The sequence below is a fragment of the Sus scrofa genome, chromosome 6, assembly GCF_000003025.6.
Source record: "Sus scrofa isolate TJ Tabasco breed Duroc chromosome 6, Sscrofa11.1, whole genome shotgun sequence".
In the NCBI taxonomy this organism is placed as follows: Eukaryota; Metazoa; Chordata; class Mammalia; order Artiodactyla; family Suidae; genus Sus; species Sus scrofa.
This window is the reverse complement of record NC_010448.4, coordinates 19,944,209-19,970,426: the sequence shown is the minus strand read 5'-3', so window position 1 is coordinate 19,970,426 and position 26,218 is coordinate 19,944,209. Positions and strand designations below refer to the sequence as shown.

The 26,218-nt window shown below is 46.3% G+C and overlaps 1 protein-coding gene across 2 annotated transcripts; it reads left to right on the top strand.

Moving 5' to 3' along the window:
• On the top strand, positions 1,044-15,729 carry CFAP20 (cilia and flagella associated protein 20). Of its 2 annotated transcripts, NM_001244786.1 has the most exon segments (6): positions 1,080-1,386; positions 11,859-11,938; positions 12,636-12,747; positions 14,120-14,308; positions 14,662-14,772; positions 15,298-15,729. In NM_001244786.1, coding segments are annotated over 6 exon segments (582 nt in total). In that variant the 5' UTR covers positions 1,080-1,302; the 3' UTR covers positions 15,304-15,729.

The window sequence follows — 26,218 nt, the reverse complement described above, 5'->3', positions numbered from 1 at the left end:
CTGCAGCTCCGATTTGACCCACTTCCTTATGCCACAGGTGAGGCATAAAAATAAATATTTTTAAAAATTAAACAATGTTGGAGTTCCCATCGTGGTGCAGCAGAAATGAATCTGACTAGGAAACATGAGGTTGGGGGTTTGATCCCTGGCCTTGCTCAGCGGGTCAAGATCCAGCATTGCTGTGAGCTATGGTGTAGGTCTCAGACAGGCTCGGATCCTGCGTTGCTGTGGCTGTGGTGTAGGCTGGCAGCTGTAGCTCTGATTAGACCTCTAGCCTGGGGACCTCCATATGCTGCAGGTGCGGCCCTAAAAAGACCAAAAGGAAAAAAAAAATGTTCTAAGAACTAATTGATTAAAACCCTGCTGCTAATTCAACCTATTCAAATGTATTTTAATTGCATTAATTTCTGCTTTTATCTTAATGTTCAGACCTTGTTTTCTAATCATGCATTTAAGGTGATAAATTTTCCTTGAAGTATTGCTTTGACCACATACCACAAGTTAAGATATCTGGTGTATTCATAGTGATCCTGTTAATAATTAAAGCAATGATGCCTTTAAGACATTTAATGTAGTTAGTGCGCATGTACTGGTTAGCTGCTTTAACCTTATCAAATAATGCCAAAGAGCATTATTTGTTATTTGCAGGAAACCAGGCAAGCACTTCCTTACATCCAAGCCACCCGTGCCTTTCCCCACTTTTCTTTCGCGCTAGTAACTCCTACTGTCCCCTAAGGGGGCGGGGCCTGGACTTCACGCCTCTGACTCCACCCCCTCCAGGTTCCCATGACACTGGGCAGATGCTAACAACTCATTCTATAACCTTGTGTCTCCTTCCGCTTTCTAGAAGCCGCTCTGAGACAACGATGGGAAAATAGTCCCTTGGCAACGAGGTTCTTTTTTCCAGACGGCGGAACTAGGGCGGGGCTTAAGAGCGGAAGAAACAGGAAGTCCGTGATCCCTGTGGCAGGATTGGGCCCCGCTCTCTCGGGGGCGAGCTCAAGCTGGCGGAGGGATCCACCTCTGGCGGCGGGCGGCCCACCGCCTCTATTTAAGGAAGGGAGAGAGGCGCAGGCGGCAGTTGCTGTGGTGTCGGTGCTGAGGCGGCTTCGTTCTTCTGCTAGTGAGCCTCGCGGATGTAGCGTCCCGCGTCTAAGTCCTGCTGTCTGCGGCTACCAATTGGGAGGTCAGGAGCGCAGGGTACTTTCTTTGGGCCAGAGCCGGCCCCCTTTTTTGCCTTCGCCACTAAGTGAAGCCATTTAGGTCAGCTTCCGCGCGGCTGAGGAGAAGGCCGCCGGCGATATGTTCAAAAACACGTTCCAGAGCGGCTTCCTCTCCATTCTCTACAGCATTGGCAGCAAGCCCCTGCAAATCTGGGACAAAAAGGTCAGGGACTGGGGGCGGTGGCGGGGCGGGGTCCGCGGGCTGGGCCTGGTGTGGCGGGTAGTTATGTGGAGCTGGGGGAAGGCCGGGCGGTCGCTGCTGTGCCCCGTCCCCAGCCTGGCGTGACTGAGGGTCGACGAGGGAGCGTCGTGTAAGCAGCTGGAGTGCATGTGGAGTGGGCGTGGCTGGGCTTTAAGTGACCTGCGGCCGTGGTCCAGTTAGGACAGTGGTCCCTCTTTGCAGATTTGACTGGGTCACTGGATTCCTAACCTTCGGTTTCTGCATCTATAATATGGTGGGGTTGAATAGTGCCCGTTTCACAGCGTTGAAAAGCGTAAACTCACGTGATGTTGCTTTGGGGACGTGCACATGAATTGCTGTTCACTGATTTCACAAACATTTACTGATACCCTGTATTGTGCCAGGCCCTATGCTCGGCACTAGACACAGAACCTTTGTTCCAGGCGCCCTTACAGAGGCAAAGCCAGGACTCAGTTATGTTTGGGTTTCATTCATTTGCTCCCTTCCTCCCACTGATCCCGAACAAGCCAGAATTCGGTGGCCCTTGGCACTTGCTCCACACTCACTGTGACTTGGGGTCTGTACTCTGCCTTTCCTTATTTCTCCATCAGGAAAATTGCAAAATGGTGATAACGTCTTGTTTGGGTTAACAAGCACAGACCCAGGTAAAACATCTTGTTTTTTTTTTTTGTCTTTTTGCTATTTTTTGGGCCGCTTCCACGGCATATGGAGGTTCCCAGGCTAGGGGTCTAATGGAGCTGTAGGCGCCGGCCTACGCCAGAGCCACAGCAACACCGGGTCCGAGCCTCGTCTGCAAACTACACCACAGCTCATAGTAACGCCAGATCCCCAACCCACTGGGCCAGGCCAGGGACCGAACCCGCAACCTCATGGTTCTTAGTTGGATTTGTTAACCACTGAGCCACGACGGGAACTCCTAAAACCTCTTCTTCATCATCACTCAGGTGTCAGCTGCATGATACTTTCACTGACCCCACGAAATGGTGACCTTGTCCATTTTTTGGAAGTTTTGAGCAGGGGGCATGTGTGTTTTGCAAGTACAGGTTGGTCTGCATTTGATTACTTTGATATTTTCTTTCTTATGCAAATTCCCAGGCAGTCTGTACCCTTCTTTGAAAAGAAGTTAATATAAGTGGAAGACAGGTGATTTAGGGTATAACCTTAGTACTGCCTCCTCTTGGGAAAATGGAGAGAGGTGGTGTGCTGACTGCTGTTTTTATAGAGATGGATATGGGATAGTCCAAATAAGCAGTTTATTGGTAATGAGGTAAAGAATTTTGGATTTCACCTCAGAACAATTCCCTGTCTCCCCTTAGCGGAAAATGAGAGTTTTGTTTGGGCCACATAGAGACTTGGGGATAATACGGACAGCCTCCTGCCTGTCCCCATTAGGCATTCTGAGAGCAGCTGTGGAGATGGTATGTTTACAGTGTCATTTTTATAAGATAGTTGAGAGATCTGAATAGAATTAGTTTGGCCTTATGCATATGTGAAAAACCTGACCCGCTCTCCTCTTTCACAGTGATTCTATCTACAAGCTAGAGCTAATGCCAAGAGTTCCTTATTTCAGAGGAAAGCAGTTCCTTAAGTGTTTTCCTACATCATTGAGCTTTTCAGTCCATGGTTTTGTTCACAGTGGAATAAAAACCATTGTAAACTCTGAAATTTTACCTCTGCAAAGAGAACCCGGAATGAGTGTACCTGGAAACTTTGTAAGGATGATGGCTTCTCGGCTGTGGCTTCACTGAGTTATGGACAGTCAAAAGGCATGGAGAGAGTGGATTGTATGCCAGTTGAACTTGGAATTGTAACAGAAGTGTCAGTATGAGGCAGTTGAATTAGAGAATGGGAATTGATCTTGGAGGAGAGGTTTTCAGAGCAGGTCAGAGAATTTACTGACATTGCAAGAATTCCAGTGGTAGGGCCGTCTCAGCATTTCTGTTAGGTGAAACTTTTATCAAAGTTGTCCTGTTTTAACCTTTCTGGAGTTGATCTTTTGCAGTGTGTTTTGTTTTCCAAATGCAGCTTTTTGGCTAGTCAACATGTTTACACATGGAATATAAAAGCAAAGTAACCATGGTGCATCATGTCCCTTAGCAACGCCGCTAGAGGTCAGATGGTACCCTAATGACATAAGCATGTGTGAAAACATCAACTGGCAGGATTATGTGGAGTAAACCGAGCAGGCAATTTGACAAAGAAAATCTTTAGAAGAATCCTCATTTTAAGCAAAATTTTCATAATATAAAAAGTAAATTATATGTGCTGTTCTTCTAATTTAGACTAGATTGAAAGGTACTTATCTGTGAAGTTTTTTTTCCCTTGTTGCAAAGGAAGGAAAAGGAGGAAAAAATGGGAAGTTTGGGGCCGCATCCATAGGCTTTGGTATATGTGTGCCTTTCCTCAGCTGTCTTATAAAGCCCTCAGGGGCGTTCCCTTTGTGGCTCGCGGAAATGAATCTGACTAGCATCCGTGAGGACGCAGGTTCGATCTCTGGCCTCGCTCAGTGGGTTAAGGATCCGAGTCACCGTGAGCTGTGTTGTAGGCCGAAGATGTGAATCAGATCTGGGGTTGCTGTGTGGCTGTGGCGAAGGCCAGGGGCTACAGCTCTGATTCACCCTTAGACTGGGAACCTCCATATGCCGCCAATGTGGTCTAGTATGACCCCCCCCCCCCAAAAAAAAGGATAACCTGAAAGTTGAGAGTTAGGTTTTATTTGGGGCAAAATTAGAGCTTAAGAAGCACAGGGAGACAGCATCACAGGTAGCCCTGAGACACCTCTCCGAGGCAGTGAGGAGGAAGCCCGAATTATAAAGGAGTTTTTGCAACAAAGGTCAGGTAGCAGGAACAAAAGAGGCCTGGGCTTACTGAAATCCTTCCTTTGATATGCACTTCCACTATCGGGACCTGTATCCTGAATTTTCACAGCCTATGGGACTCACCAGCTCTCAACCTTGAGGTGACTGCCTTCACAGATGACAGTGACATTCTTTGTTTTATCCTTAACTACATAGCTCTGAAATACCACCCAAAGAGGAAAAGGAGGAATATTAGGATATGAGAAAGGTGAGGGGTAGGTGCATGCAGTCATGCACACTTTTTTTTTTTTGCTTTTTAGGGCCAAACCCCAGCATGTGGAAGTTCCCAGGCTAGGGGTCTGAATCAGAGCTACAGCTGCTGGCCTACACCACAGCACAGCCACACCAGATCTCAGTTGCGTCTGTGACCTACACCACAGTTCACAGCAATGCTGGATTGTTAACCCACTGATCGAGGCCAGGGATCAAACCCGAATCCTCATGGATCCTAGTCGGGTTCATTAACCACTGAGCCATGACCAGAACTCCCCATGCACAGATTTTAAAAAGTTTGCTTCTGGTCTCCTGGAGGTTACTACTAGTCACAGGGAGCAGACATCACCATGAAGGATTTTAGTGTTTTTCTAGATATGAGGAGATGCAAGAATTGGGCACATAAAATCTTCTCCTAAAAATAATCTATATGAAGACCTGTTTTTCCAGTTTTCCTGGAGTACAGAGTGCCTCCCTCCTGTTTTTCACCCTGAACTCTGACCCTTGGCACTGCTCATGTGGCAGCTGCAGTGGCTCATGATTTTTTTTTTTTTTTTTTTGCTTTTTAGGGCTGCAGCCTCAGCATATGGAAATTCCCAGGCTAGGGGTCAAATCGGAGCTACAGGTGCTGGCCTACACCACAGCCACAGCAACGCCAGATCCTTAACCCACTGAGTGAGACCAGGGATTGAACCCACATCCTCATGGATCCTAGTTGGGTTTGTTAACCACTTAGCCACGAAGGGAAGTGCCATCATGATTTAATCCATGTAGAGGCTGATGGCAAGTGCCAAACTTCAGTTCATACTGCATATTTTGATTTCACAAAACTTGCCTATTCTTTCTGAGTTTATGGAGAGGAATATTTGTAATCTGTTTACAGAGAAGAACAGTCTTGGAAAAATTAGGTTCAGCTTCTGTTTAGGCTCTGTATCTCCTTATGAATATAATGCCATATTTACAATACTAGTGAATTTGTAAACTCCAGTTTGTGGTTGTAGCTACATTTGTAACATCTGACACTCTGACGTTCTTAGCCCCTCTCCCATCTCATCATGCCAGTATCAGCTTAAATATTATTTCACTGGGAAGTAAAGTTAGGTCTCCCCTGTGCTCCTGTGGCACTCTATATCACACTGTATGGCAGTTGCTTATTGTATTTTTCCTGTTAAACTACAGATTCCTTTAAGGGGAGAATGGTATCTTACCTTGAAACATTAGTGCTAGAGTGTGATCAGTCACCTTGGATTTGCATCCTGACTGTCCTGTGCTGTGTAAACATTGGGCAAGTACTTAAATATTCAGTTTTCTCATCTTGTAATAAAGCCACTTCATTCTAATGCTTATGGAGATTAAATAAAGATATATATCAAATGCTTAGCAACAGCGATGGATACAGTATTAAATAGGACAAGGAACTGAGGCTTTTGCTTAAGAGTAAGTGAGAAATTTATAACTAAGCCCAGTATTCAAATGCATAGGAATAGGAATTTCAGTAAAACCAGACTTTTAAAATTAGAATAATTTAGTCATTGTACCATGGCTTTCCCAGTCCAAAACTTTAATGTGGCTCTAAGGCCGTGCAGCTCGTGATCTGGTGCCCATCTAACTAGTTCTCAAGGCTCACCTACGTCAGAATCCCCCTCTTAGCAGTGACCACCACAAAGCTGAAAGAAGTCTGTTCTCGCTCAGCTTCAGGCTTTTGTACTTGCTGGTCCCTCTGCTATGACCCTCTCTTCCTCTTCATTAGTCTCTAGGTCACAAATCAGAGGTACTTACTCAGGTTAAGTTAATTTATATCCACTTATAGAACCTCTGTTTCCTCCTCATCACACTGGTCAGACTTGAAATTAGCTTCTCAAGATCTGTATTCCTGGCTGGACTGTAAGCTTCATGATAGAGACCTTTGTAATTTCTCAAATCAAGAGCTTAGAAGAAATTGAAGATTTCTTAATACTCCTGTAACTTCTGGAACCAGCAAATATTACATTATTAAAGAACTCTCATGCTTAATTTAAACATTACTTATGGTTTGTAAAAAAAAAAAATACGAGGAGGTTCTATTCCCACTAATACCTTTGTAAAACATAAAATTTTCAGTTTCTACTGGTAATATTCAAGAAGTCTATTAGATGAGAATGTTTCATACAGCTTCTCTTTCTATCCTCTCACCTTGTCTTTCTCTCAGCTGCTACTGAGTCTCTCCTATTCCCAAAGGAAGTATTAGAACCGGAGTTCTTGTGGTTGTTGCTGGAAAATATTAGATTCCCATTCCCTAGTTTTAAAAATGAACAAAATCTCTCCAGAAAAAAGATTCCCCCATTCTGGCTTTCAATTAGTAGACTTTGTTGGTACATGTTAAACTAATGCAGTTTCCAGTAGTAGAATTGAGAGCATTTTGTACCTGAGGGTATTACAACGAATTTTTTCAGATTATCCCTAGGTCAATCTGAGGATGTTCTTCAATATTCCAAATATTAGCTTTTACTGTAATTGGGCGAAGGCATGGGTTTTAGTTACACTTGCCCTTTCAAGGAATTGTTAGGAAGAGACTGGTTGGAAATACACATAACTGTCCTTTAACTAAGAGGCTGTTTGTAAATGCACAGATTTGCCTGTATGCTGTCTTTATTGTCTGTCACTGTTCAGTGCCACAACGGAAGAGAGAAGCCTTTGCCCCACTGGAGTCTGCAAGGCCCAGGCCTTGAGTCAGAGCTATACCCAGCTTTCCCCACAGAGGTCTCCCTCTGCCTGTTTTCTAACTTAAGAGCCCAGCCCTTAGCCCAGGGCAGAAACTTTCCTGCTGAAATGGACTGCTCTAATGGCTTAATGTAAATTGGAACATGTGTCATTAAGACTAGGATGCCAGATGGCTGAGTGCTCAGCTGTCTGCCAGGATAAGTGGGTGGAGCCAGAAAAAAAGAAAGGTAGGAGTAGGAATGGGTGCAACTCACTCGTGTTATTTTTAAAGCACTTGACAAAATATAGAGCATTGGCCAGCTTCCTTCCTATACCAGGAGTACTTCCCCCCCTCAGCTTGATCTTTCTCCCTGAGGATTAGTGTGTGTGTGTGGGGGGGGGCAACCAGTGTTCTTTATTGGTTGCCCTAGCAACCAGGGAAAGCTTAAGAGAATGGTTGCAAGAAGGGCTTGAGGGTTCACTTCATGATGTCTGCAAAGGCGGAGAATCATTCTGATTGTTAATTGCCACTAGCCTGTGCTCTGAAGCTTCTAAAGTACCTCCAGCTTGTAGTTTGGGAGAGAAGGGGAGAAGCTCATGAAATTTTAAAATGTAAGATGGGCTTTATTTATTATTATTATGGGTGTGGGAGGAATAAAACACTTATAGGTCGCACTGTGGAAATGTGTCATATAAAAAGGAATAAGTCAGAAACAATCGGCACCTTCTAATTTAGAGGGGGAAGTAAAATAAAAACTATTTGAACCAGGATCAGTAAGTGCTGACCAGTTCATTTTATCTTCATTTCAAAGCCAGGCCTGCCCCGTGGCCTCTGAACTGCAAGGGACTAAAGAAAGGAAGTTGATGCTTTCTGAGGCCTGTGTCTTGTTATACATGTTTGTTGGAAGTTGGACTGGGGAGGAGGGGTTGCTTCCTGAAAGATCTTTACAGTTTAAGGCAGTGACAGCCAGATTACCAGGGTGATTGGGAGGCCTTGTCCCAAATTGTCCACCTCTTTCTCCCCTTTGATCCTAGTTTTATAGCCTAGAGAGAGGTTTTGGGAGCTTTCCCACCCTTTAAGTGCTTATATCTCTGATTAATTGCACCCCTGCCTGCACTCTACTCTTTTCTTCCAATGAATTTTTATTTGTAGCCCTTTGAATTTAATAAAGAAAAAAATCATAATTCACTAAGAAATCAACTTAATTTGATTTTAAAGCTCTGGCAGCTTGTGATATGAGAACACTTGTGTTTTTCTTCTTTAAGGACTGAACATTGTCCTTGGGCAAAGCCCTATTTAGCTTGTTCTCCCCACCAGGCAGGTTAAACCCCTAGAGACTGGTGGGCATTCCTTCAAAGAGCTGCCTTTTTCCCCTCTGAGGTCTCTTGTTTTGTGGACTAGGTTAGTTCATTTTGTGAGAATTAAGTTTGTGAGTGCAGTTGTTGGTGTGTTGTGAAAGAATTTTTTCTTTTTTTTAATTGGTTGTACCTGTGGCTTTTGGGAGTTCCCGGGCCAGGGATTGAATTCAAGCCACAGCTGCAACCTTCCTGTGGCTTTCACCCACTGTGCCAGGCTAGGGATTGAACCCAAGCTGCTGCAGGCACATTCTTAACCCACTGCTCCATGGTGGGAACTGCAGTTTCTCCTTAGAAGTTATTGAAAGTTAGCTTACCTCTGGGACGAAGTATAAGAATACACAAAGTCTATTTTGGTTTTCGGTCTGTGGGCTTCTGTGTGCACGTAAGGCATTGTTTTCTTCTGAATGGTCACATTTCAGAGTCATCTGCTATAAACCTTGAGGTGGACAGAAGACAAGTTTCCTAACATTTCCTTCCTGTGCAATCTGGCTGGGCTTCTGGAGCTGAGGGAGGCTTCCCATTGACTCTGGTCTGATAGACCTTTGGGGATGTACGATTTGAGACCACACTTTATTTATTGCTTTTTAGGGTCACATTCATGGCGTATAGAAGTTCCCAGGCCAGGGTTCCCGTTGGAGCTACAGATGTGGCTCATGCCACAGCCACACAGGATCTGAGCCACATCTGCAACCTATACCATAGCTCATGGCAACTCGGCATCCTTAACCCACTGAGTGAGGCCAGGGATTGAACCCTCATCCTCAGGGGTCCTAGTTGGTTCGGTAATTGCTGAGCCATGATAGGAACTCCCTGAGGGCACACTTTAAAACAGTGTTGGATAAATAGCAACATATTGCCTTTTAGCAATTATAGTCCTTGGGCCCTAATTACTTAATCCTTTCCATTTAACCATCTGTTTGGTTTGTTGGATTCTGTACCTTTTTAAGAAAGAATGAAGTTATGGAGAATAATTAGTGATGTTTTAAAATTAGCATTTGCTTATTGTTGAAATATTGCCAGTTCTTAACAATGTGACTACATCATATTATTTGGAAAAAATTTCTTGATGAATTCCTTCTTCACCAGCAAGTCTGCCTGCTTGTCCACAACAGCTGTGGGCTAGCAAATAGAGGAGGAATATTGCCACTTTGGGAGCATTTATATGGGGAATGAGGTGGGCAGTGTTGGCATGTGCAATACAGATCCAAGTCTTTGTGCTCTTAATCTTCCTTGGAAAGAGGCCCAGAATTCAAAGCAAGAGGGCATTAGATGTCGCCAGCTTTGTTTGAGAAGCACTTCAGTGTGATGTTTGTGACTTGAGAATCCAGAAATGCTACATTGGCAGAGATCTGGGGTACATCCACCCAGCATTCTGTCTCTGACAATGGGTACCAAAGGATGATTTGTGGGAAGGCATTCTTCATGCTGGCAACCTCACCAGCTTTGTGATATAACCTAGGATCTCTGGTAATGGTCCATGGTGGATTGTATCCAGGAATTTTTTTAAAAATCCTCCTTAAATCTCTTCATCTGTGCCAACTTTTAGGGTGACAGATTCCAGAAGTCAGCAAATATTTGAATGCTTAGTTTATGCCTAGCAGAGTACTAAACATTATGGAACAGAAACAATGCTTAATATTTGATCCTTGCCCTTGAGCTTATACTTTTTTAGGAGATAAGATTCAGTTGCATCTTGCAAAAAAGGATGAGCAGTAATATTAGATGTCACCTGGGAACACCAAGCACACCACACGTGGATCACATTCACAGTAACAGAGCTCACAGAGACTTGATGTCTAAAGATAGAATGCCGTATTATGAATAATCAGTGTCGAACAACATGACTATCAGGCTTGACTCTGTATTCCCTCCCTACATGGAGATATAATGGAAAACCAAATGATGAGTCATTGACTATGACAGCCGCATTTTCACTTTAACTAGAAAAAGACCACATGCTGGTCTTTCTGGTGCATCCAGTGATGTGTTTCGTGTGTTTATACATTCAGCCCTAACAGTCCAACCCTGTCTCCGAAGTGCCTTTGCATGTCTGCTTTCCCCATATTGGGTGCTTGAATGTAATATTTGAAGATAATTGTGCTTTCCTAAATATTTTTGAGAGGAAGAGTCCATATTAATATTGATTCCTGGAGTTCCCGTCGTGGCGCAGTGGTTATCGAATCTGACTAGGAACCATGAGGTTGCGGGTTCGATCCCTGCCCTTGCTCAGTGGGTTAACGATCCGGCGTTGCTGTGAGCTGTGGTGTAGGTTGCAGACGCGGCTCGGATCCCGAGTTGCTGTGGCTCTGGCGTAGGCCGGTGGCTACAGCTCCGATTCGACCCCTAGCCTGGGAACCTCCATATGCCGCGGGAGCGGCCCAAGAAATAGCAAAAATAACAACAACAACAACAACAAAAAGACAAAAGACAAAAAAATATATATATATATTGATTCCTCTCCATTATGTACCTCCTACATATGCACCAAACAATACAAAACAATGTAGGATGAAGTACTAAATTATGTGTCTAGGCTGCATGAGCCAGAAAAACAAATCATAAGAGAGGTTGGTGTGGGCTGAAAATGCTAAGTAAAGAAGGCTTCTGTGTGTGACACAGATGGGACTTGAATTCATTCTTGAAAAAGTAGAAACTCAGGGAAAAGAAGATAAGGAAGCATGAAGTAAGAATAAACCTGAAGTAGGAGTAATACTTTCAGTAATACTTTCATACTTTCATTACCACCCTCCTCAGTGACACTCAGCATTTGACCATTCTCACCAAAGAAGTGTATGAGGCAGTATAGGCAGTGGAAAGCCTGGTCATTAATCCTGCCTCTGACTTAGGATCTGTTCTCTGCACTCCCTGGGTGTCTTGTCCACATCTGTAAAGTGGAAACTACCTTGTGATTTTCGTTGCTGTTAGGATTGAAATTGTTGTTGTTCAGAATAATAATAATAATAATAATAATAATAATGTTCAGAATGATAATAATAATAATGTTGTTCAGAATAATAATGCATAGTAGACACTTGGTAAACGTTAGCTGAATCTGAATCTAAATTGAGTTCATTTCTTTGGGGAGAAGTTTGTCCTGATTCATAGATTGCCAGGTTACTCTCAATTCCTGTGGTGGTTGGGCAGGGCCTGTATAGAGGTAACAGCATGTCTTACTTATATAAGCTTCAGCATACCATGTCACAGACTTCTGTGTTATGCTTCTTGGGCTACTGCAGTTTTCTTTAAATAATCCTATTCCGTTTTCAAAATCTTAGTTATTGTGAAATATTTCAGTATTAAGCAGTCTAATTTTCTTCCTTGTAGGTGAGGAATGGCCACATCAAAAGAATCACTGATAATGACATCCAGTCCCTGGTGCTAGAGATTGAAGGAACAAACGTCAGGTAGGTTGTCACTCTTCTCCCAGAGACATTGTATGCCAGAGGAGCAGTACATCATAGAGTTATTTAAAGGCACGGACTCAGAGTCAGACTGCCTGGTGTGAATCTAGCTCTGCCACTAAGTTCACCTTGGGCAAGCTACTTAATTCCTCAGGATTTCGTTTCTTCATTTGTAAAATGGGGATGATAATAGTACATCTCCCTTCGAGAGTTATTGTGAAGATTAAATCAATTAATGTGTGTAAAACACTTAAAACCTGCTTACTACATAGTAAGAACTGTGTAAATCTTAGTTATTAATATTTAACCAAGGTTATTGTGGGAGTAGGGGTGTTGTCATTAGTCAACTGATGAGTGGGCAGTGTAGTTTTCAGTGCCAGAATGGTCTTAGTATTGATTTCTATAATTTCATAGTTTCTTAGACCAGAATTCTCACTGGAAGAACTTCATCAGATCCACTAGTCCGGTTTTGTTTTTCAGATAGTTTATTGCTGATGTCTAGTGCTACATTAAGCTTTTGTTTCAGAGTCCACATTTTTAAAGCACTAGCGTAACTTAAAGGTTGAGGGATCATTGGCTGATGTATCTAGATCTTTTAGATCTGCCTTCCAGTTGATGCTCTTGGGCTGAATGTTATTGTTGTGCATACTACAAAGGAAAAGGCCAGTAGTGTGTTTATTGGTGTTTCCTCTTTCTACAGCACCACATATATCACATGTCCTGCAGACCCAAAGAAAACATTGGGAATTAAACTTCCCTTCCTTGTCATGATTATCAAAAACCTGAAGAAATATTTTACCTTTGAAGTGCAGGTAAGTATGTGCATATGGCTGTACCAAAGAGGTGTCCTGTCAGTTTATAGGAAAAAAGTGGCCCTAGAAAGTATCTTCATCCTTTTGTGTGTCTTCTTTTCTGCCTCTACTGTACACTTGATGCAGCCATTATTATTGTTACGTAATTTTGGTATTAGTAATCAAAATTTAATGCCAAGTTTTAAGAACAGCAGTAAGCACTAGAAAATCTAATTAATAGCTGCAAGATTTTGGAGTTCCGGCTATGGGGCAGTGGGTTAAGAATCCGACTGCAGGGAGTTCCTGTCATGGCACAGCAGAACCAAACCTGACTAGGAACCATGAGGTTGTGGGTCCAATCCCCGGCCTTGCTCAGTGGGTTAAGGATCTGGCCTTGCTGTGAGCTATGGTATAGGTCACAGAAGTGGCTCAGATCCTGCATTGCTGTGGCTGTGGTGTAGGCCGGCAGATGTAGCTCTGATTGGACCCCTAGCCTGGGAACCTCCATATGCTGTGGATTCGGCCCTAAAAAAGAAAAAAGAAAAAGAAAAAAAAAAAAAAAAAGACTGACTGCAATGGCTCGAGTTGCTGAAGAAACACAGCTTTGATCCTCAGCTCGGTGCAGTGGGTTAAAGGATCCAGCATTGCAGCAGCTGTGGCCTGAGTCACAGTTGTGGCTTAGATTCAATCCCTGGCCCAGGAACTTTGATATGCTGTGGATGTGGCCAAAAAAAAAAAAAGGAAAGAGGGAGTTCCCATTGTGGCTCAGTGGTTAACAATCCGACTAGGAACCATGAGGTTGCAGGTTCAGTCCCTGGCCTTGCTCAGTGGATTAAGGATCTGGCGTTGCTGTGAGCTGTGGTGTAGGTCGCAGACGCAGCTCGGATCTCGCGTTGCTGTGGCTGTCGTGTAGGCCAGCGGCTACAGCTTCAATTAGACCCCTAGCCTGGGAACTTCCATATGCCCAGGGAGCGGCCCTAGAGAAGGCAAAAAGACAAAAAAAAAAAAAAGAAAAAAAATGGCTGCAAGATTCAAAGCTTGAGGGTTAGAGTAGTATCCATTTGGGAAATAACGAATACTGGGCTATTGTTTGTCTCTATTCTAGCATTTTAAATTTTTCAAAGGGAAGAATGTTTATAGAATTATTCTATGGTCTGAGGACCTGACGGATGTGTTATATGTCATAAGCAGCTGGTGTTGTCTTGGTAACAGACAAGATAAACTAGCTACTTCCGGGCCATCTGCATCCAGTGTGACCTGTATCTGTTCTGTTTATTCTCCCTTGGGTCTCTGCCTTGGGAAACCAGGCTGTGGGAGTTTCAGGTCCTTGTCTTACCAAGGTTATTTGCTTCTTCCAAGATGAAGTTATGTGATTCTTCTCTGTATTTCATAGGTACTAGATGACAAGAATGTGCGTCGACGGTTTCGGGCAAGTAACTACCAGAGCACCACCCGGGTCAAACCCTTCATCTGTACCATGCCCATGCGGCTAGATGATGGCTGGAACCAAATTCAGTTCAACCTGTCAGACTTTACTCGTCGGGCATATGGCACAAATTACATTGAGACCCTAAGGGTGCAGGTACTGGCTTTTTTCCCAGTTGGAGCCACAAATGGGAGAGGGGACCACGCTCTGTTTGTTACTGGCTTTTGGCTCATGACAGAACAGTGTGGGTTTCTGGCAAAAGTTCCCAAGTCACTGTCCAGGGGACTTTGACCTCATTGAGGCCCAGGAGCTACTAAGGAATCTGCTCAGATACAGTGGGAAAAGACAGCAGGCAAAATACCCCTCTTGTCAGAATCTACGCTAAGTCAAGGTGAGGAGATGCCAAAGAGATAACGCTTTGACAGCACCATGAGTGGGGCTCAAAGAGAATCAGGAAGAGAGGAAAGACAATCATACTTTGCTTCTTAAAATTAATCTTGCATCCACAGATCCATGCAAACTGTCGCATCCGACGGGTTTACTTCTCAGACAGACTCTACTCAGAAGACGAACTGCCAGCAGAGTTCAAACTGTATCTTCCAGTTCAGAACAAAGCTAAGGTAAGCCGGCCTTCCTCAGAGGAAGGCTAGACAGTGATTTGGAGGAGCTATGTCCCTGGAAATGCTCTGTTCTACGAGTTAAGCTGCCGAGCCTTGTTGACATGGAGTATAGAGGACTTTTACATTGTAAGATCTTACTTAGGTCATCCACCACCAGCACTGAGTTAGGAATGATCCAGTGAACTGTTCTGTTACTACTGTCTCACCTCCACAAGGTGATCCAGTCCCTCCCTGGGGGGGGCAGTGGCACAGCGGTGTCCTGCTGCTTCCTGCTCATAGGCCTTCCTTGAAGAATGTCTTCCAGCGGAAGCTCTTCATCAGCCCCAGCCACTCTCAGACAATCAGTCCCCGCTGGTGCGGCGATGGGTGCTTATGTACCTTCCCACTGCTGACATATATGCATCTCCCCACAGTCAGCGTCCCTAGAGTGTAACAGAGGTTGGGGGTTAGTGGCACTGACCATCTGTTTTTCTGATAATTTAAACTGATGCGTCTTTTGTATTTTTTTTTTCCTTTCCCCTCCAGCAATAACTGAAATGCAACTAAAGGAATAGATCCTGGATATGACTCTTAGTTTAAAGGAAAACTATCTGGAGGACAATGCAAAAAACATATATTTATCTTAGTTCACCGTACTGTGGTTCTTTTATCTTCTACTTCGCATCCCTTGTCATGGACACCAGTGACCGTGCCGTAATGCCATAATTGCATTGTAAGTACAGTGGAAGATAAACCGTCCTTTGATACATGAATGCTGGAGTTTATCTTGCTGCCTGCCTCAGTGTGTGGGGAGGTACATTTACCATGAACTTAGAGAATTAAGGATGTCCTAGAAGGCAATTTCAGACCAATATTTCTTCCTACAGTTCTTTGTTTTATATATTATCTAAATATATGTATATGCTGTGTAATACTCATAATCCGGAAATGAATAAAATGTTATATTCTTGGTTTGTACATTTGTGTCTTTTTTATGGTGACATTTCTCTTTCCTTATGAAAATAGAGCAGTTCCCATCTTGGCGCAGCGGAAACAAATCTGACCAGGAACCACGAGGTTGTGGGGTTCGATCCCTGGCCTTGCTCAGTGGGTTAAGGATCTGGCGTTGCCATAAAACTGTGGTGTAGGTCGCAGATGCGGCTCAGATCTGGCATTGTGGCTGTGGCACAGGCCAGCAGCTACAGCTCCAGTTAGACCCCTACCCTGGGGACCTCCATATGCCGTGGGTGCAGCCCTCAAAAGACGAAAAGAAAGAAAATAGAACTCTCTCCAAAGAATATCCCATACATCCATGCCGTGAAATAGTTTGCAGTAAGCACTTAAAGAACACATCTTACAGATGCTGTTTTGGAACAGCTTACAAGCTAAACAAAATGCAAAGAAACACGAATAGTGTAAGACTAGTAGAATCACCAGACTAGAGGTGAGTCCCATGGCGCTTTAGACAAAATACCATATATTCCAGGCAGCTCTTCAACATCTTAGGAAGGTGTCATGTTGGAGCCCCACGTGCTCTATTGTAACAGTCGGCACAGCTCGTGCTCCTCGGTACTGGAACAGTTCACTGTCTCCCTGTTGGAGATCTAGATGAAGTATTGCCTTGAATTTAGAGGCTTAGAGGAAAAGTGTTTCTTTAAGCATTGGACTCACTTGAGAAAACTGGAACCTCACATCACTCCCTAGTCACACTTATCCTGGAGCACGTGCTCAGTTAGAGGAATGACTTGGCACAGATAAATTTGCAAAAGTTAAACCCTTATGTGATATAACCTATCGTATGTAATATTTTGGGGAGAAAACCAGTTTGGAGAAGAGCATACGTAGCTATACCTAGATGATCTCATTAGGACACATTAAAACTATATACAGTGATTACATCTGGAAAGAATGGCTGTATTATTTCTTTTTTTGTACTCTAAAAATTTTTCTTTGAAAGGTAATATTTATGTAACAAGAATTTCAAAGTCAAAAAAGAACAAAAGGGAGTTCCTCCTGCTTCACAACAGGATTGGCAGTGTCTCTGCAATGCCAGGACGCAGGTTTGATCCCCAGCCTGACACAGTGGGTTAAAGGATCTGGCATTGCCACAGCCATGGCACAGGCTGCAACAGTGGCTCGGGGGTCTAACTGATCCCCTGGCCCAGCAACTCCATATGGCTCGAAGCGGCCAAAAAATAAAAAAAGACCTGGCTGTGAGTGGGTCATTAAAAAAAAAAAAAAGAACAAAGACCATCCTGTATACTGTTCTCTCCCCAACACTCGCTCTGGATTTGGTTTCATCCCACAGGATGAGGCTGGAATTCTGGGCATTGGCCATTTTGACTTTGATTAAAGGTAAAAACACAGTGCTGAATTCTTCCTCATGGTTACTGCTTCCTGAGAAGTTCAGTGACAAGAAGCTCTGTTCTGCTGCATCCTAATCCTCCAGCGTGCTCTGGGTAAGCCTCCCGAACCTCTGAGTAGGGCAGGGCTGCAGAAGGTGGAGGGGCTGAGGGCAAAGTGCTCCTCTGCTACCTTAGACACTCACTGAGTTCTCACCTCTTACAGTGGTCCAGTGCCTGACACTTGGTGAGCTCAGTCAAAGCGACTCTGCCTTCCTCGTCCTGCTAACAGCTGGGCTGGAGCCACCATCACCATGGATGCCACCCCTGTCCTTGGAATGTCACCATCGTTCCACATGGCGGAGCACCCGTCAGCTCAGGTGACAACCCGCTAGCTCAGGACCAATGCCAGTTGCATCTGAAACTTACCAGCTTCTCCATCCTTAGACACATTAGCATTGCTGTTGTTCGACACCTTGTGTCTGTCTCCCAAGCTTTCTGGGTTTCAGAGGGATCCTCATAAGCGGGTGGGTGGTGGTCAGGGGTTTCAACAGAACATCTTATCACTGGCCGCTCTGCAGTGAAATCTTCCCTCCAATCTGGAGTCTCTTGTGGGATGAAAGATGCTTTTGTGGAGGCGAGAAAACCCAGTTAACTTTTCATCTTTTCAGTGCCAGTGGCGTGCTCCTGGAAGTCCAGAGAAATACAGTAATGCACTCTCCTCCAACAGAGCCCCTTTCACCCTGAGGCGCTTGTCAGACTATGTATGGGGATTACCTCACCATCCTCTCTGGGTGGAAGGCAGCAGCTGCTGACTTCCCAGATGCTTCACATATCCATCCGAGAGGAAATGAGGGGGCGTTGAGGGTGATGGGATGTATTATCTAAGCTGGACCCAGGCCAGTGTGAATTGTGGCACCAATGACTGCTCTGCCCTCGGCTTTCCAGCTCATCAGGAAGACGCCAACGACTAATTATGAGGCCAAGGGAAGGAGGAAGGAAAGGAGAGGCTGCAGGGCCCAAAGGCCTCCTTCATGGAGATGGGGCCAGAGTGACCTTAGGTTGAGGAAATTGGAACAGGCAGTCATGTTACCTGACCCCTTGGAAATCATGGTTTGTTTTAGGAGGAGTTGCCTTCCAAAGGCTAGTGTTAGTTAATTGACATGAACTTGAGTGGACAGACATGCAACCCTTCCCAACAGAGCCCATCTTGGAGAGCAGATCCTGCTACAGCCCTTACTTACCTCTGCTTCCCCTGCAGTCAGGCCCCCTCCTGGGGCATTTCTCAAGGAGGCAGGTGTGCCAGAGATCAGCCAAGTTAATTTCTCTAGCACTGCAGCAGCTTTAGCCCAAAGTCTCAGTTGTCAGGAATTCACTGGAAAAGGTCTTGGCATGCTTTTATCCAAGCCCTCTCTTTCCTGATTTTGCTAATGAGGACACTGTAGCCCAGAGATTTGGGATGGCTCCCCTAATAGTGGCAAGGGTGGAACAAGGGCCTGAATCACCTGATGGGAGTCATATGCCATCCTTGTCCTCCCTTGTGTTGGTGTCTCCCTGCTTCCTGTGTGGCTGGCTGTGTCCTTTTTGTCAAGACAGGTCAGATAAATGTCCACTGGGGAGGCTGGGCCAGGCCAGACTGGGCTGCTCAAGAGAACTTGAGGCCTAGACTCTGCTCTGCTTGTGCAGTGAGGGCTTGCCTGGTTCATCCCATCATGGTTGCACGTCAGCTGCACTTCAGGGCCTGAGGCTTGAGGGTAAAAAGCTGTGGGGCAAAGTTTTGTGTCTAATGGATCATAAAAGTAACATAGACTCATGGGAAATTCAAACCGTACAAAGAATATGAAGAAAGATGGAAGTTCTTGTTCCCAAAAAGTATTCAAATGGGTCAGGCCAGGTTTTAACTACTTGACCTGTATCGTTTTACTGAATTATCACAGCACTGAAACAGGAACAATTATTCTCATTTTACTGATAAGAAAATCAAGACATAGAGGTTAATGTACTCATGCTTACACGGTGATACCTCTGTTAGAAGCAAATTTCAACTCAGGCTATTTACCCTCTGTACTGGGCTGATAAATCACTTGACTTCTCTGACCCACTGTTTCCTCCTCCATAAAATTAGCTTCATGATAAAACGTGAAATTTACCTCAGAGCTGGGCTGGGAGAGCTATCCGCCTATGAACAATAGATTAGATTAGTTTTGTTAACTTCACACAGTGACATACTCTACAGAAATGAAAAGAACAAATTACCGCCAGGTGCGACAACAGAAGAACCACACAACCATAAAGCAGAGTGAAATCAGCAAGGTACAATATATTAGGGACGAATCCATTTCTATGCCGTTTTCTTTTCTTTTTCAGCTGCACCCATGGCATATGGAAGGGATCTAATCTGAGTTGCAGCCTGTGCCACAGCTGCAGCAACACTGGATCCTTAACCCACTGTGCCAGGCCAGGGATCAAACCTGTGCCACTGCAGGGACAATGCTGGATGGTTAACCCCCTGCACCACAGTGGGAACTCCTTTTCTATACAGTTTTTAAATAGACAAAACAATTAGGATGCATTTATAAACAACAATACCCCCTTATCCGCAGTTTTGCTTTTCCTGGTTTCAGTTACCCGAGGTCGACCGGAGTGCGAAATTTTTAATGGAAAATCCCATTAAAGGAAACAAACAATTCGTAAGTTTTAAACTGTGCGGCATTCTGAGTAGCACGAGGTACTGCCCCATCTGGGATCCCCAACCATCGACATTGTCATGGCTTGAAGATGCAGGATCCGCTGAAGCAGATGATCCTCCTCTGGATCGTCACAGGTCAGTAGCAGCCTAACACTGTGTCACCATGCCTGTGTCATTCACCTCACCTCATCTCAGCACATCGGCATTTTATCCTCTCACATCGCAAGAAGCATGAGTGCAGTACAATAAGATCATTTGGGAGCGAGACCAAATTCACATAACTTTTAATATTTTTATAATTTTTCTATTTTATTGTTAACGTCTTGCTGTGTCTAATTTATAAATCACACTTTATCATAGGCATTTATATTTCAGGAAAAAAAAAGCAGTATATATAGGATTTGGTACTATTTGTGGTTTCTGGCATCACTTGGGGTTCTTAGAACGTCTCCCTCTTGGAGATGGCTATGTGACAACAGGCAGAGGATTGAGCATCTCGAAACTCTGGAGAATGCTGTATCTAGAGAAGGGGTAGTTTAGGGGGTAGAGTCACGGGCGATGGGAGAGGCACTTCCGGGGCTTCCACAGACCACCAAGGCTTTATTTCCTAACCTGGGGAGTATTGGCACATAAATGTTTGCTTCATTACTATTGGAATTATGCGCGTTGAATATATTCTTCTGATTCTAGTTCTCAATTTCCAAAAAAAAAAAGTCAAATTTGAATTACTTAGTTCTGGCCTTTCAATAATGCAGGCTGTTGGTGCCCAGCTCATTCAACTGTGGATTCTCTTTCAGAAGATCTAAATCTAGCCCAGAAATCTATATGTTAATATCTTCCCTGGTGATTTTTGGTGTTTCTGTCACTTGAAACTGCTGCAAGTTGGAGTGAGCAAGAGTTGGTGTGATACCTCTTAGTGTAGAGACAGATGCAGGGAGGGCCGAGAGCATAAAGCAGCCCACCCTGGCACATCTGCAGACAGCCACCCCCATCCCCCAAATCCTTAAGTTCCCTTTATACAAAAGTCTAGTATGTAACTTATATCTCTGTATCCTTTCTATAACTTGAAAATGTGGAGTCCTGTAATGCAAACTCCCAGTGCCTCTCAGCTGCAATAGAGGCCCTCCAACTTGTAAATCCGCAAGGCATTGAACATCTGGACAGAGCATGTGCCTTGGAAAAAGTGTGCTTCTTGGTATCCATGGTGTCTGCAGCAAAGCAAAACTGTGCAAGGGGTGGAATATGGAAACACGTTGGACAGAACCCTTATTAAAGGGTGTAAAGTGTCACTGAGAGCCTCTGCTCTTTTACTGCAGGAGGGTTATAAATATTAATAAGGGCCTTCGTGAGTTCTCTCATCACATGGGTTTCCCCCAACTGTTTTTTCCATAAAGTCTTAAGTTGCGAATCCTCCTGGTATTTGGAAAGGAATACAGTAAAATCAGGAAATAGAGCAGAATCGGTCCACATACACGCCAGCCTTTGGGTCCCAAGTCACTCTCAAAGATGTGTCCCCACCCGCAAGTCTGCTCACTTTGAAGCCTTCCTCAAGCATTCTTCCAAGCCCTGGGATTCTCTTTGGTATTAGAAACTGACGTAAGCCAACATGTCAGAGTCCTGGTAACTCTCGGGGGCCTCCAACTATCAGAGGTGGGCAAGCTGAATTCTCTCCCCTTCATGCTGGCTACCACATGGTGTGCTATGAAAGCAATTCTCAGATCGCTAATTCAAAATCGACAGGGCAGAGTTCCTACTGCGGCTCAGTGGGTTAAGAACCCAGCCGGTATCCATGAGGATGCAGGTTCAATCCCTGGCCTTGCTGCGAGCTGTGGTGTAGGTTGCAGATGTGGCTTGGATCTGACATTGCTATGGCTGTGGCATAGGCTGGCAGCTACAGCTTTGATTTGTCTTCTAGCCTGCGGACGTCCATAGGCCGTGGGTGCAGCCCCAAAAAGAAAAAAAAAGTTGATCAGTGCAAAATTGGCATGCTGAAAATATTCCTGCCATCTCCTCCTAAAGCTCAGTGAAGTGTCCTCGCCCTATCTCTTGATGCACTTTCGTGGGGAATGTAAGGATGTGTGGACAGTAGGATTGTACTGAGAAAGCAGGATTACATTCTTTGCTAAGTGTGTGCAATGGGAGGCAGGAAGGAGTTGCAGGTCCTTTCTGAGTTCCAGACTAAAAGGTTCTGAAGGTCTTAGATGGCCGGGCTTGCCAAATTCTTATGCCCCATTTCAGTGAGAACAGAGATACCTGTGTGTTCCTGGCCAGTCACATATTTTAGACTAGACTCATTTCACCAGTGGCAAGGTAGTTTTGATGTACTGCTTTTAGGGGGTAGAAACTCATTCCCAGAGGCTGTGCTCACTTCACTCCTTTGCTGGCAGAGGAGTAGAGGAGGGGAGATGCTCTCCCCCAGTCCTCAAACAGGAGACATGGAGAAGCTGGAGCTTCCTTAGGGGCCACTGGCCTTCCCCTGTGGGATTTGGGCATTAGCTTTGTCCCACTCTACTCCCTGTGCCCAGGCATGCTGTTGAGGCCTGAAGAGTGCTTCAGGGCATCACCCAGTTCCCCAGGAGGCTAAGCTCACCTGGTGTGGGGACCTATAGTGGCTGCCTATGTTGTTACATCCTGCTAATTTGGGGGCCTCCAATGAATGCCGCCTCCCAGGATTCACATCTGGTGTAGTGCTGGCCCTGCCGCATGCTTTTAACTACAGAATATAGCAAAGGCAGTGTGGTGGCAGTTCTGAGCCAAAGCCTTCAGGAAGACTAGCTGCTTCTCCTTTTTAACTGTGGGAAGCGCTTGGCTACTTTGCCAGAGTGATATTGTCAGGTGACTGCATGGAGAGAAGGAGCCAGAGGACCAAACTCTGTGGAGAAGGGGAAGCTTAACCTCAGCCCCCAGCTGAACGAGCTTCACAAGACTAGCAAGACCAGCTGAAGACCTGCCCAGAGGCTCAGCCAAGATGGAAGAATCAGGAGCAAATCAAATGGCAGTGGTTTTGGAGTTCCCATTGTGGCTCAGTGGTAACAAAACCTGAATGGTATCCGTGAGGATGCAGGTTCCACCCCTGTCCTCACTTAGTGAGTTAAGGCTCAGGCATTGCTGTGAGTTCAGCACCCGTAGCTCTGATTCAGTGCCTAGCCTGGGAAGTTCCTTATGCCGCAGGTGCGACCATAAAAGAAGAAAAAAAAAAAAAAAAAAAAAAAAAGGAGGTGGTTTTAAGCCAGAAACTTTTACGGTGGTTCCCTGGGTAGCAAGAAATTACCAAAAGCTAAATGACACAGGACACAGGTAATAGAGGCACGCACAGCCCCTCCCTCTTAGTAACCCCTTCCCTGGGCTGCCCTCCTCTCCTCAGACCCCATGTGCCCTTAGGCTGCATAAGAGAAAGGCAGAATATTTATTTACTAACAGGTGTCTCATCTCAGTTCCAGAAAGTATATGAAGTGGTTTATCAAAAAGCATTTCAGATTTTCTTACACGTTGGAAGGGTGAGGCGGAAGGGGGAAGGCTGAGGGTGTGAGGGTCAGGTGCCACCTGCCGGATGAAGGTGCGTTGACATGCCAGCTCTCCCTCTCGTGCTTGCTTAGGGAGGGGCTGGCCTGAATGTGAATGTGTGGCCTTGAGAGCCCTTGTGCACAAGACCTGCAGGGAGAAAACGACCATCCATCAGCCTGCCTCCAGAAAGGGATGCAGGGACCTTGGGGTGCCTGCAAACTGAGGAGGAGCCACACGTGGGGGTGGAGGGTGAGGTGGACCCCAAGTGGCCTCAGGGAAGAATGGTGCAGGCCCAAAGGGACTGTCCCGAGAGGGAGGCAGCAGCCACAGAGGTGGCAGGGACAGGTGGCAGGGACATGCGCACTGAGGCTGGCATTCCTATGACACTGTCCTGCCTTGGGGACTTGGCCTGGAGCTCTCTGGGGGCCTCCCTAGCCCAGTCATGCCTCCCCTCATCCTTTGGCTGAGCTGGCCTTGAGTGAGGCCTGGCCTTCAGTTCAACTCTGGGGTCTAAGAGAGCTCCCCCCCACCCCCGGTCTCCTCCCATGGAGGGTGGCTCAGCCCTCTCACTGAGTCGCCCGCACCAGGGTCAGTCCCCATGAGAAGTACCGCTAGGGATGGTTGTGTGGGCAGGTAAAAGGGTATAACTCGTGGCCTTTGAGTTTTGTCAGAGGCGTGGGGGGATCAAGGCAGGCTCTGTGGAGGAGGCCTTTGTGGGGCCAGGAGGTGTGGACCCCAGGCCATAGGAGGAAGAGCCGGCCAGACAGAGGGAACCACAGGAGCAAAGGCCCAGAAGTGGGAACTTCCTGCTACAGCAAGAGCATGCTGTTCCTTTTTATCTTTTTAAGCAGCAGCTTCAGGCTGGGTGCCCAGGTCTGGCCACAAGTGGGCCCGCTGGGGCGCTGGGCTGGGGGAGGCAGCTGTCCTTCACCTCCTTTCTTTCACCTCCGGCTCTTGGGAAAAAGGACTTCATTGCAGAGGAGAGGCTGCCATGGACTCGGGGGTGGGGCAGGCTTCTCCCTCCATGTCGGCGGCCCAGCCTCCAGCTTGGTGGGTGGGGGGTGGGGGTTCTCTGGTTCCATTCCGCACCCCTAATCCCTTGCAGCTGTTGTCCTTCCCAGGACAGACAGTTGTGTTGGAGGGAAGGGAAGTCGTTATTTTGAGTTGGTCAGTGGCTTCTGACCAGGAGAGGTGGATGGCTCTGTTGGGGCCTGGCAATCGGGTGGGCGAGCAGCAGCAGAAGCGAGCCTGTCTGGGAGGGCAGCTGGGACGATTAATTACAGGAGGTGTTGGGGAAGAGGACATGGCCTCGACAAGATGGGGGCGACAGAGGAGAGTGAGGGATGAGGGATGAAACAGGTCCCCAGTGGGGAAGGCAGAAAACAGCCGGTATCCTGAGTGTTGTCTGGATTGGGTGGAGAGGGTGGGGAAGGTGGACATAGCCTCCCCACATTGGCCCCTGTGTCACGGGAGGTCCCTGTAACCTCGACTGGGGCTGTTGGGGTGGGTTGTCTCTTACTGAATGAGCTGCCTGTAAAGGACTGGGCCGGCTCCTCCGAGTCCTCCCTCTTCCAGGCAGCACCCCCGACCCCAGCACCTCCCTCCCAGCAGAAAGCAAGTTTGATGGAGACCAGATCCTCTGGGGCATCTGCCCTTCCTGCCTGTGGGGTCATTGTAGGGCAATGGGATGAATGGCTGCACCCACTCTGGGCCTGGAAAAGCCAAGTGACCAGTGGTTAAGCCGTTCCCTGTAGGGCATGCCAGTGTCGGCTTGAATCCCGGCTCTACTGCTTACCAGCCCTGTGAGCTCAGGGGGTACAGTTCGCCTCCCTGAGCCTTCCCACTTTACAGAAAGAGGAAATGCAATAGCAACAAACACCTTGTAGGACTGTGGTAGGGATACGCTGAATGAGTGGACTTTGCTTAGGGTAGGACCCAGCACTGGGTGGGTGTTGTCATGGTGATTGTCATTGTCCTTGGTTCTTCATCCTTAGGGGTGTCAGCAAGGTTGGCCTTCTTGTGTCCTGGTCCAGGCGTGCCTCCCTGCTTAGAGGGGTTTCATGGAAAAGAGAAACGAAGAAATCTTCATCAGGGAGGAAGACGGAGGCTCCCAGAAACATGGGGCGGGGAGGAGCCATCAGACTGTGTGCCCCAGAGGACGGAGCCCATGTCCGTCAACTTCCCTGCTGTATCCGCAGCACTTAGGATTGTGCCTGGCATGGGTTCGGTGCTCAGAGCAAATATTTTGAATGAATAAATGAATGAATTTTTTAGTGAATCCTAGGTTGCCTTGAATGCGGACCGGACTCCCTGGCTGAAGGTGATTGGATGATGAATTCTTGGTCTGGTCAGTGACCCAGGGCACAGCTATCAGGCCCCTCTGTCTGGAATTTGAATAGGGAAATAGAGAAGGGGCACTTGGCAGCAGAGCTCAGGAAATGGAAGTGAGAAATAGGCCCAACAGAGCAGGATGGAGTCGGCCCTTCCAAGAGGGAAGCAACCCTGGGGGAGAAAGTGGTACCTCCTCCCTCTCTTGGGCATCCCTTCATCTCCCCAGCCACCTCAAGTGGCCAGAGCAGGGAGGGCCGTGATCCCTGGGGCCTGTCCCCCATCCTAGAGACCCTCAGCCATGAGCAGCTTATTCTCATTCACAGGCCCCCGACTGAGCAAACACTGAGCCTCTGCTGTGCATCAGCTATGGGGCTGAACCTCAGCCCTACAGAGTGGGTTCTACCACGGGTAAGAGTCCAGAGAGGAACTCATAGTCCCAGCTTCATGGGGGCAGGGGGAGAGCAAGCACCTTGGAGGGAGCTGTGTTTGCTGTTTGCCTGAGAGCTGAGGGATGGGTGCAGGTTGGCCAGGAAAAAGAAAGGGGTAGTTAGTTTCCAGGCAGAAGGGACAGCACAGGCAAAGAGAGAGCCTGGCCAGTTGG